This window comes from Bombina bombina, chromosome 1 (assembly GCF_027579735.1).
Source record: "Bombina bombina isolate aBomBom1 chromosome 1, aBomBom1.pri, whole genome shotgun sequence".
NCBI lineage: Eukaryota > Metazoa > Chordata > Amphibia > Anura > Bombinatoridae > Bombina > Bombina bombina.
In genome coordinates, this window is record NC_069499.1 from 1,345,154,130 (window position 1) to 1,345,166,365 (window position 12,236).

Genomic DNA, 12,236 nt, shown 5'->3' on the forward strand with positions numbered 1-12,236 from the left:
TGACAGGTGGCAAGAGTGAGACTCTGCCCAGCGAATTATCTTTGATACTTCCACCATTGCTAGGGAGCTTCTTGTCCCTCCCTGATGGTTGATGTAAGCTACAGTCGTGATGTTGTCCGACTGAAACCTGATGAACCCCCGAGTTGTTAATTGGGGCCAAGCTAGAAGGGCATTGAGAACTGCCCTCAATTCCAGAATGTTTATTGGAAGGAGACTCTCCTCCTGATTCCATAGTCCCTGAGCCTTCAGAGAATTCCAGACAGCGCCCCAACCTAGTAGGCTGGCGTCTGTTGTTACAATTGTCCAGTCTGGCCTGCTGAATGGCATCCCCCTGGACAGGTGTGGCCGATGAAGCCACCATAGAAGAGAATTTCTGGTCTCTTGATTCAGATTCAGAGTAGGGGACAAATCTGAGTAATCCCCATTCCACTGACTTAGCATGCATAATTGCAGAGGTCTGAGGTGTAGGCGTGCAAAAGGTACTATGTCCATTGCCGCTACCATTAAGCCGATCACCTCCATGCATTGAGCTACTGACGGGTGTTGAATGGAATGAAGGACACGGCATGCATTTTGAAGCTTTGTTAACCTGTCCTCTGTCAGGTAAATCTTCATTTCTACAGAATCTATAAGAGTCCCCAAGAATGGAACTCTTGTGAGAGGAAAAAGAGAACTCTTCTTTTCGTTCACTTTCCATCCATGCGACCTTAGAAATGCCAGAACTAACTCTGTATGAGACTTGGCAGTTTGAAAGCTTGAAGCTTGTATTAGAATGTCGTCTAGGTATGGAGCTACCGAAATCCCTCGCGGTCTTAGTACCGCCAGAAGGGCACCCAGAACCTTTGTGAAGATTCTTGGAGCCGTAGCCAATCCGAATGGAAGAGCTACAAACTGGTAGTGCCTGTCTAAGAAGGCAAACCTTAGATACCGGTGATGATCTTTGTGTATCGGTATGTGAAGGTAAGCATCCTTTAAATCCACTGTGGTCATGTACTGACCCTCTTGGATCATGGGTAAGATTGTCCGAATAGTTTCCATTTTGAACGATGGAACTCTTAGGAATTTGTTTAGAATCTTTAAATCTAAGATTGGCCTGAAAGTTCCCTCTTTTTTGGGAACCACAAACAGGTTTGAGTAGAACCCTTGTCCTTGTTCCGACCGCGGAACCGGATGGATCACTCCCATTATTAACAGATCTTGTACGCAGCGTAGAAACGCTTCTTTCTTTATCTGGTTTGTTGACAACCTTGACAGATGAAATCTCCCTCTTGGGGGAGATAATTTGAAGTCTAGAAGGTATCCCTGAGATATGATCTCTAGTGCCCAGGGATCCTGAACATCTCTTGCCCAGGCCTGGGCGAAGAGAGAGAGTCTGCCCCCCACTAGATCCGGTCCCGGATCGGGGGCTCTCGGTTCATGCTGTCTTTGGGGCAGCAGCAGGTTTCCTGGCCTGCTTGCTCTTGTTCCAGGACTGGTTAGGCTTCCAGCCTTGCCTGTAACGAGCAACAGCTCCTTCCTGTTTTGGTGCAGTGGAGGTTGATGCTGCTCCTGTTTTGAAGTTCCGAAAGGGACGAAAATTAGACTGTCTAGCCTTAGCTTTGGCTTTGTCTTGAGGTAGGGCGTGGCCCTTACCTCCTGTAATGTCAGCGATAATCTCTTTCAAACCGGGCCCAAATAAAGACTGCCCCTTGAAAGGTATATTAAGTAATTTGGACTTAGAAGTAACATCAGCTGACCAGGATTTTAGCCACAGCGCCCTACGTGCCTGTATGGCGAATCCTGAGTTCTTAGCCGTAAGTTTGGTTAAATGTACTACGGCCTCCGAAATGAAGGAATTAGCTAGTTTAAGGACTCTAAGCCTGTCCGTAATGTCGTCTAGCGTAGATGAACTAAGGTTCTCTTCAAGCGACTCAATCCAAAATGCTGCCGCAGCCGTAATCGGCGCGATACATGCAAGGGGTTGTAATATAAAACCTTGTTGAACAAACATTTTCTTAAGGTAACCCTCTAATTTTTTATCCATTGGATCTGAGAAAGCACAGCTATCCTCCACCGGGATAGTGGTACGCTTAGCTAAAGTAGAAACTGCTCCCTCCACCTTGGGGACCGTTTGCCATAAGTCCCGAGTGGTGGCGTCTATTGGAAACATCTTTCTAAATATTGGAGGGGGTGAGAACGGCACACCGGGTCTATCCCACTCCTTAGTAACAATTTCAGTTAGTCTCTTAGGTATAGGAAAAACGTCAGTACTCGCCGGTACCGCAAAGTATTTATCCAACCTACACAGTTTCTCTGGTATTGCAACGGTGTTACAATCGTTGAGAGCTGCTAATACCTCCCCTAGTAATACCCGGAGGTTCTCCAATTTAAATTTAAAATTTGAAATATCTGAGTCCAATCTGTTTGGATCAGAACCGTCACCCACAGAATGAAGCTCTCCGTCCTCATGCTCTGCGAGCTGTGACGCAGTATCAGACATGGCCCTAGCATTGTCAGCGCACTCTGTTCTCACCCCAGAGTGATCACGCTTGCCTCTTAGTTCTGGTAATTTAGACAAAACTTCAGTCATAACAGTAGCCATATCTTGTAATGTTATCTGTAATGGCCGCCCAGATGTACTAGGCGCCAAAATATCACGCACCTCCCGGGCGGGAGATGCAGGTACTGCCGCGTGAGGCGAGTTAGTCGGCATAACTCTCCCCTCGCTGTTTGGTGAAATTTGTTCACATTGTACAGATTGACTTTTATTTAAAGTAGCATCAATACAGTTAGTACATAAATTTCTATTGGGCTCCACCTTGGCATTGGAACAAATGACACAGATATCTTCCTCTGAGTCAGACATGTTTAACACACCAGCAAAAAACTTACAACTTGGTTATAATCTTTTTTAGCAAAAAACGTACTGTGCCTCAAAGAGGTACTAACGATTAAATGACAGTTGAAATAATGAACTGAAAAAACAGTTATAGCATCAAACTTTAAAACAACAAAACTTTTAGCAAAGGTTTGTTCCCATTAGTAAAATAACAATAATTAAATTTGACATAAAAAATACAAAGCAACGTTTTTATTCACAGTCACTATAAGAATTCTCACAGCTCTGCTGAGAGAATTTACCTCCCTTCAAAGAAGTTTGAAGACCCCTGAGATCTATCAGAGATGAACCGGATCATGCAGGAAATATAAAAGTAACTGACTGGTATTTTTTGATGCGTAGCAAAGAGCGCCAAAAACGGCCCCTCCCTCTCCCACACAGCAGTGAAGAGAAACGAAACTGTCACAATTAAAGCAAAAAAACTGCCAAGTGGAAAATAATGCCCAAATATTTATTCACACAGTACCTCAGCAATGTAAACGATTCTACATTCCAGCAAAAACGTTTAACATGATAAATAGTTATTAAAAAGGATTAGTGACCTTTAACAGAGTAGTTCCGGTGAAATACCATCCCCAGAATACTGAAGTGTATACATACATGTCATTTTAACGGTATGGCAGGATTTTCTCATCAATTCCATTCAGAAAATAAAAACTGCTACATACCTCAATGCAGATTCATCTGCCCGCTGTCCCCTGATCTGAAGCCTTTACCTCCCTCAGATGGCCGAGAACAGCAATATGATCTTAACTACTCCGGTTAAAATCATAGTAAAAAACTCTGACAGATTCTTCCTCAAACTCTGCCAGAGAAGTAATAACACGCTCCGGTGCTATTTTAAAATAACAAACTTTTGATTGAAGTCATAAAAACTAAGTATAATCACCATAGTCCTCTCACACATCCTATCTAGTCGTTGGGTGCAAGAGAATGACTGGGACTGACGTAGAGGGGAGGAGCTATATGCAGCTCTGCTGGGTGAATCCTCTTGCATTTCCTGTTGGGGAGGAGTTATATCCCAGAAGTAATGATGACCCGTGGACTGATCACACATAACAGAAGAAAAAGGTATTGCAGTGATGCCTCAATATCACCACAGATTAATATATTCTTAAAATCCTTAATGTAAGTGGTGCCCTATGCTGGATCCATCATGAATCCAGAAATAATCAACCATATACAAACACATCTTTGCTTCTTGGGAGTCCTTCAATAAAATGAATGGGTGGGGGGGGGTATTGCGACTGTAAGGTCTACCTTATCCCTAATATAATTCAAAATCAAGTTACTTGTAGTGGAAGGTAAATTGAAGCCACAAGATGAGCTCAAGTCGGTAGCTGGACCAACTTTTTCTATGTGGATTATATATGCACAATTGTAATTTTCCTTAAACTTACCCATCACATGACCTTTTGAGATCAAAGATGTTTTTTGAACAGTGGAGTCTCTCTGAGGTGCCTATTAGGAATACTCTTGCTATGGAGAGACAGAGATTACATAAATCACGTACCCCACAGCTGCTCTCTTATATTACAACATGGCATAAAGAATTTAGCATCAATCTGTCTCAGGAAGATTGGCTCAAAATATTCAGCAACACTCACAGGTCTTCAGCATCCCAAAAAATTTTGGAACTCAATTCTGTAATTCTAATCCGATGGTATCTCACTCTAGCCCGACTAAATTATATTAACCGAGGGGCATTGAGGCTCTTTTGGAAGTGCTGTGGAGATGCGGGTCATATAGCTCATGTATGGTGTCAATGTAAAAGTATGAATCCGTTGTGGTCACAAGTGGACGTCTTGAGCCATGACCTCTTGAGGGCAGATTCTACTCTAGAGCCCACAAAGGCTTTGTGAATCTCACACCACATCCTACATGCAAAAATACATACTCATCTTTTCCAGATTGTGATTTGCTTCCCATGTCAATTTGAATTAGACTCTAAAGTTTAGCATTCTTCTCTATATGCAATTTAACCAAAGGTTTGAACTTAGATGCATTCATATCTGTAATACACTCCTATTCATCTACATTCTTATGTAGAGTATATGTTCTATTAAGTAACCACAAATCAGAAGATTTTGTATTTCCCTAGTCATAATTAGAAACTAGGATTTACATTATGTCCCTAGATGTATCCACATATTTCAAGATTTAGTTTCATCAATAGGTTATAGACTTTTGAGGGAGCTGTGTCCAAGTAAAAATATTTTTACATCTTGGCTTATATGTAGCCTTGATAACTGAAATATTATACTTCTGTGTTAGTTGTACCCACCAGTACTGCTGTCATAGCTGAGAGGGTTCTGTCAAAGCATGCGCATGGGAGTTTTATATAGAATTGAGTTTATTAGTTTATGTTTCAGTTACAGTTGGGTAAATGAGGTTAGTAGTACTGCAGTAGAAATTACATTGTTTTATTTCATAATTATTAAAGATAACCTTATACATGTAACCTTTAAACTTTCAAAACATTAGGAGGAATGTTAAATTAAAAATACAGAACCAAATGATTCTCATGTAAAAGACTGTTCCTTCCTTCCTTCCTTCCTTCCTATGGGGTCGATCACAATCCTTTAGAAACATTTATCTAATTATTTTTTCTACAGAATTCACCATTAAAGTCTAGGGGGATTTTTAGCAGACAATATGCTTTTCTGAAGACTTTGTGATCAACCCCATAATGTCACTGGTCGTGAACAATTCATCCCTACAGTTGTCGTGAATCAAATACATTGTATAATCACATGAATTGAATGACTTTGTAGCCATAGAGCTCTTGAAATGGAAAATAATGAACTACAAAGAATATTCAAGCAAATAATTTGGTCATACAATCATAACTGAAAATATTTATTGATATAATACAGTTAATATCCTTTGTACAAAATTACGGCGACAGTACGTTTTATAAAGTGTCTCAAGTTTAAGCATTTGTTTTGTTTATTAAGATCTCAATAAATATATATATTTATAAGTACCCCCATATGAGAGTGTATCTGATGAAGAGTTCTCATAACAGGAGTGCATGCATGTGTCTTCAAAATGGCAGCATGCTGGGAGCTTTCTCCTCCATATGACGTGTCTGGTGCAGTTGCCTCAATAAAATTAATCTAGCGTAGGACCTATGTTATTGCAAATTGTCTGGTATAGTATATATAATTGTGCCTGTTCCAGTGCATTTAGAACTCTGTATATGTAGCGACTTTCTCAGTACAGTGTGCCTGATGTAGTGTCATAAAATGGCAGTTTATTTGGCTTGGTATCCTCAGTACAGTGTGCCTGATGTAGTGTCCTAAAAATGGCAGTTTATTTGGCATGGTATCCTCAGTATTGCAGTTAGCATATTACCTTTTAATATCAATTACATTTATAAAGGGATGTGCACCTCATGAAGATAAGCTTGGTATAACATTCTATATCTTGCAGGTTATCTGGAAATATCAGTGAGTCATTCTGTTGTAATATTAGCCCATATATGAGATTAGTTATCCTAAACATGAAAGGTAGAATGTGAGTGTGTTTCTAATTGTGTTTTGATGCCAAGCCCCATCATAGGAGGTGAATTTGCCTAAGCAGTCATGCTTCAGTGGCCCTGGAGGCATGGGTAGGTTTATGTGCCTATGGGTTTTTTTTCTTAGCTTATATGGATTGGTGTATCATTGTTACGCCTCTTTAGATCGTAGCAGTAATCCTAGTTAAAAGGCCATAGTGTGATGGGTGAGTGTTTGGCACCCTTTATTTGTTGTAGCGTCTGCATGGGTCTATCTGTAAATGCATCTGATTAAGTGTCTTTGAAATTAATGAATAGCAGCAGTCAGGTTTTTTTTTTTTTGAGAAATAGGGGAGTGTATTAGTGAGCTTGTCTGATGTAGTGCCTGTATGGGTATATCTGTTAATATATTTCAGTGTTTGCTTCTCAGAGTTATGGATTTATAGAAGACAAGTATTAGTAGTAGTATAATCTGAGGGGCAATGATGAGATCTGTGACAGCATCCAATGAATGTATCTGTGGGGCATGTCACAGTCAGGCCTCTGCCGAGGTAAATTCGTAGCAGTAATTATATGTGAGAGGCCTTGGTGGAATAGGCGGTGGTTGCTCTGGAATGGGAATGTTTTCCAGGTCCAGTAGTCTCAGTTTGAGCTCAGTGTTAAGCAGGATATCCAAGTCATTTCGCATCAGCTCACTGAGCATTTTCCGACCAAGCAGCGCATTCAGCCCATCAACCCAGACACAAAACTGGAGAGAAAACAAGATCAGTTACAGTCAGTGATGGTTACTTAGATAAAATTATTAACACAACTTTCTGCACTATAGAAGACATTTGTTTGCAGAGAAGTATATTTCCTATATAATTATTTGTCAAATAAGATGTCTTATGCCCTCAGAATGGATAAAAAAATGGTAGCCGCAACTACAAGAATCTCTGCGGTTACTCTCATGTTAAAGTGAGAAGGAAAATAGTTATAGAGAAGCCGCTGTATGACAACAATTCACATGCTGGAAAGAAATTCTTGTTCTATTGAGGCGCCAGCATTATTAATGCTAGAAGAATAATTAAAAACGAAGTACCAGATCTTATCCCATTTTAACTTTCTTTCTAATCACCACATTTGGCAAACCCTTATTTATTTATATTTGCCTTTAACTAGTGTAAAATCATTACACTAAGGTGTGATAAAGCAAGTCAAACAGAAATAATTTACTGCATTCAGGGCTAGATTACAAGTGGCACTCTATTATTAGGGCAGGTCGTGATAAGCAATATTGCACCCGCACTAACTTGTGCGCGTATTACAAGTTTAAAGTAAATGCGTTTGCTTGAGCGCAAACAAAATTAGCTGGCGTCGCAATTGCCAGAGTAAAAATCTAGCGTAAAGAGTAAGAGTTTAAAAAAAATATGCTTCATACACAACATAAATACATTAAAATAAGCTGTTATATACACACTATCTGATGAAATTATTCATATACATATTAATAAAACATTTTTTATAAGGGTTAAAAGGTATATGGTATATGACAAGGTGTTTGAATGGAAAGGGCTATATTATAAAGATATATATATATATATATGTGTGTGTGTATATATATATATATATATATATATATATATATACAAACACACACACATTTTCCTCTATCTGAAGAACATTAGAACGTGAAATATTTAACTACCTTCGGGTGTCTGGTTAGCGCGTGAGCAATAAGTATTTGTTTTTTTAAAAGCACGCTCCATTGAAGTCTATGGGGAAAAGAATTAAACAAGGTCGCAATATCTGAAGTTAGCATGCGAGCGAAACTCAATGCACACAAACTTTTTACTTTCAACTTGTAATACGCATCAGCCAATAGGATTTTTTCTACCTTAATTCCGATCAACTGATAGAATTCTATCAGTCAATCGGAATTGAAGGGACGCCATCTTGGATGACGTCATTTAAAGGAACCTTCATTCAGTCGTAGCCGTGGAAAGAAGAGGATGCTCCGCGCCGGATGTCTTGAAGATGGGCCGCTCCGCGCTGGATGGATGAATATAGAAGATGCCGCCTGGATGAAGACTTCTGCCCGGCTTGGATGAAAACTTCTGCCCGTCTGGAGGACAACTTCTGCCTGGTTGGATGAAGACGTCTCCCGGTAGGGTGATCTTCAGGGGGTTAGTGTTAGGTTTTTTTAAGGAGGGATTGGGTGGGTTTTAGAGTAGGGTTGGTTGTGTGGGTGGTGGGTTTTAATGTTGGGGGGGGAATTTGTAATTTTTTTTACAGGTAAAAGAGCTGATTACTTTGGGGCAATGCCCTGCAAAAGGCCCTTTTAAGGGCTATTTGTAATTTAGTGTAGGGTAGGGCTTTTTTTATTTTGGGGGGATTTTTTTATTTTGTTAGGGGGATTAGATTAGGTGTAATTAGTTTAAAAATCTTGTAATTTGTTTATTATTTTCTGTAATTTAGTGTTTTGGGTTTTTTTGTACTTTAGATAATTTTATTTAATATAGGGAATTAATTTAATTATAGTGGTAGTGTTAGGTGTAATTGTAACAGGTTAGGTTTTATTTTACAGGTACTTTTGTATTTATTTTAGCTAGGTGGTTATTAAATAGTTAATAACTATTTAATAACTATTCTACCTAGTTAAAATAAATACAAACTTGCCTGTAAAATAAAAATAAACCCTAAACTAGCTACAATGTAATTATTAGTTATATTGTAGCTAGCTTAGGGTTTATTTTATAGGTAAGTATTTAGTTTTAAATAGGAATAATTTAGTTAATGATAGGAATTTTATTTAGATTTATTTATTTAAATTATATTTAAGTTAGGGGGGGTTAGGGTTAGACTTAGATTTAGGGGTTAATAACTTTAATATAGTGGCGGCGACGTTGGGGGCGGCAGATTAGGGGTTAATAAATGTAGGTAGGTGTCGGCGATGTTAGGGACGGCAGATTAGAGGTTAATAAAATGTAACTAGTGTTTGTGAGGCGGGAGTGCGGCGGTTTAGGGGTTAATATATTTATTATAGTGGCGGCGATGTCCGGTTCGGCAGATTATGGGTTACATTTTGTTTTAAGTGTTTGCGATGTGGGGGGCCTCGGTTTAGGGGTTAATAGATAGTTTATGGGTGTTAGGGTACTTTTTAGCACTTTAGTTAAGAGTTTTATGCTACAGCTTTGTAGTGTAAAACTCTTAACTACTGACTTTTAAATGCGGTACCAGGCTCGACAGGAGAAGGTCTACCGCTCACTTTTTGGCAGACTCGTAATACCGGCGCTATGCAAGTCCAATTGAAAAAAGAGGATACGCAATTGACGTAAGTGGATTTGCGGTATTTCCGAGTCAGGCCCAAAAAGTGAGCAGTACACCTGTACCTGCAAGACTCGTAATACCAGTGGGCATTAAAAAGCAGCGTTGGGACCGGCCAACGCTGCTTTTTAAGCCTAACGCAAGACTAGTAATCTAGCAGAATATTTTTTAAACAAAAGATAAAAATGTCTTCTTCCCATATTATACAACATATCTTTAACAAATTCAATCATCTCGCTGAAAGTAAGGCTTTTATAAAAGCAATTCGGCGAGATTACGAGTTTTGCGGTAACAGGGGTGCGTTGCTAACGAGCCTTTTTTTTTCACCGCTCCCTTAAGACAACGCTGGTATTACAGGTTTTTTTAAACCTGGCATTAGCCGCAAAAAGGTGAGCGTAGAGCAAAATTTAGCTCCACATCTCATCTCAATACCAGCGTTGCTTACGGTAGCGGTAAGCTGGCTAAACGTGCTTGTGCACGTGCTTGTGCAGATTCAGCTTGAAAAAAACCTAACACCTGCAAAAAAGCAGCGTTCAGCTTCTAACGCAGCCCCATTGATTCCTATGGGGAAATAAAATGTATGTCTACACCTAACACCCTAACATGAACCCCGAGTCTAAACACCCCTAATCTTACACTTATTAACCCTAATCTGCCGCACCGACATCTGCATTATATTATTAACCCCTAATATGCTGCTCAAGGCACCGCTGCCACCTACATTATTCCTATGAACCCCTAATCTGCTGCCCCCAACATCTCCGCCACCTACATTATATTTATTAACTCCTAATCTGCCCCCCCAACGTCACTGCAACCTAACTACACTTATTAACCCATAATCTGCCGCCCCTATCGTCGCCGCTACTATATTAAATTTATTAACCCCTAAACCTAAGTCTAAACCTAAGTCTAACACCCCCCAAACTTAAATATAATTTAAATAAATCTAAATAAAATAACTACAATTAAATAAATTATTCTTATTTAAAACTAAATACTTACCTATAAAATAAACCGTAAGATAGCTACAATATAACTAATAGTTACATTTGTATCTATCTTAGGGTTTATATTTATTTTACAGGCAACTTTGTATTTATTTTAACTAGGTACAATAGTTATTAAATAGTTATTAACTATTTAATAACTATCTAGCTAAAATAAAGACAAATTTACCTGTAAAATAAATCCTAACCTAAGTTACAATTACACCTAACACTACACTATCATTAAATAAATGAACTAAATTAACACAATTAAATAAAATAATGAAGAATGAAGGTTCCTTTAAATGACGTCATCCAAGATGGCGTCCCTTGAATTCCGATTGGCTGATAGGATTCTATCAGCCAATCGGAATTAAGGTAGGAAAAATCCTATTGGCTGATCCAATCAGCCTATAGGATTGAAGTTCAATCCTATTGGCTGATCCAATCAGCCAACAGGATTGAGCTCGCATTCTATTGGCTGTTCCAATCAGTCAATAGAATGCAACCTCAATTCCTACCTTAATTCCAATTGGCTGATAGAATCCTATCAGCCAATCGGAATTCAAGGGACGCCATCTTGGATGACATCATTTAAAGGAACCTTCATTCTTCGCTTGGACTTCGTTTGAAGAGGATGCTCCGCGTCGGCTGGATTGAAGATGGACCCGCTCCACTCCGGATGGATGAAGATAGAAGATGCCATCTGGATCTGCCGCTTGGAGGACCTCTTCTGCCCGGATCAGATGAAGACTTCTGCCCGGCTGGGTGAAGACGTCTCAAGGTAGGGTGATCTTCAAGGGGGTAGTGTTAGTTTTTTTTAAGGGGGGGATTGGGTGGGTTTTAGAGTAGGGTTGGGTGTGTGGGTGGTGGGTTGTAATGTTGGGGGGTATTGTTTTTTTTTTTACAGGTAAAAGAGCTGATTACTTTGGGGCGATGCCCCGCAAAAGGCCCTTTTAAGGGCTATTTGTAATTTAGTATAGGGTAGGGAATTTTATTATTTTGGAGGGCTTTTTTATTTTATTAGGGGGATTAGAGTAGGTGTAATTAGTTTAAAAAAATTGTAATAATTTTTTTATATTCTGTAATTTAGTGTCTGTTGTTTTTCGTACTTTAGTTTATTTAATTTAATTGTAGTTAATTTAGTTAATTTATTTAATGATAGTGTAGTATTAGGTGTAATTGTAACTTAGGTTAGGATTAATTTTACAGGTAAATTTGTCTTTATTTTATCTAGGTAGTTATTAAATAGTTAATAACTATTTAATAACTATTGTACCTAGTTAAAATAAATACAAAGTTGCCTGTAAAATAAATATAAACCCTAAGATAGATACAAATGTAACTATTAGTTATATTGTAGCTATCTTATGGTTTATTTTATAGGTAAGTATTTAGTTTTAAATAGGAATAATTTATTTAATTGTAGTTATTTTATTTCGTTTTATTTAAATTATATTTAAGTTAGGGGGGTGTTAGACTTAGGTTTAGGGGTTAATAAATTTAATATAGGGTGGCAGATTAGGGGTAAATAAATGTAGGTAGGTGTAGGCGATGTTAGGGA

The 12,236-nt window shown here is 38.7% G+C and overlaps 1 protein-coding gene across 3 annotated transcripts in view; it reads right to left on the reverse strand.

Moving 5' to 3' along the window:
- Nucleotides 1-5,708: 5,708 nt before the first annotated feature.
- Nucleotides 5,709-12,236, reverse strand: part of ELMO3 (engulfment and cell motility 3) — a 345,089-nt gene continuing 338,561 nt past the window's right edge. For all 3 annotated transcript variants that reach the window (XM_053702885.1, XM_053702894.1, XM_053702901.1), the window contains exon 21: nt 5,709-7,125. In XM_053702885.1, the coding sequence (XP_053558860.1) occupies nt 6,913-7,125 (213 nt within the window). In that variant the 3' untranslated portion in view covers nt 5,709-6,912. The remainder of the gene's footprint in view (nt 7,126-12,236) is intronic.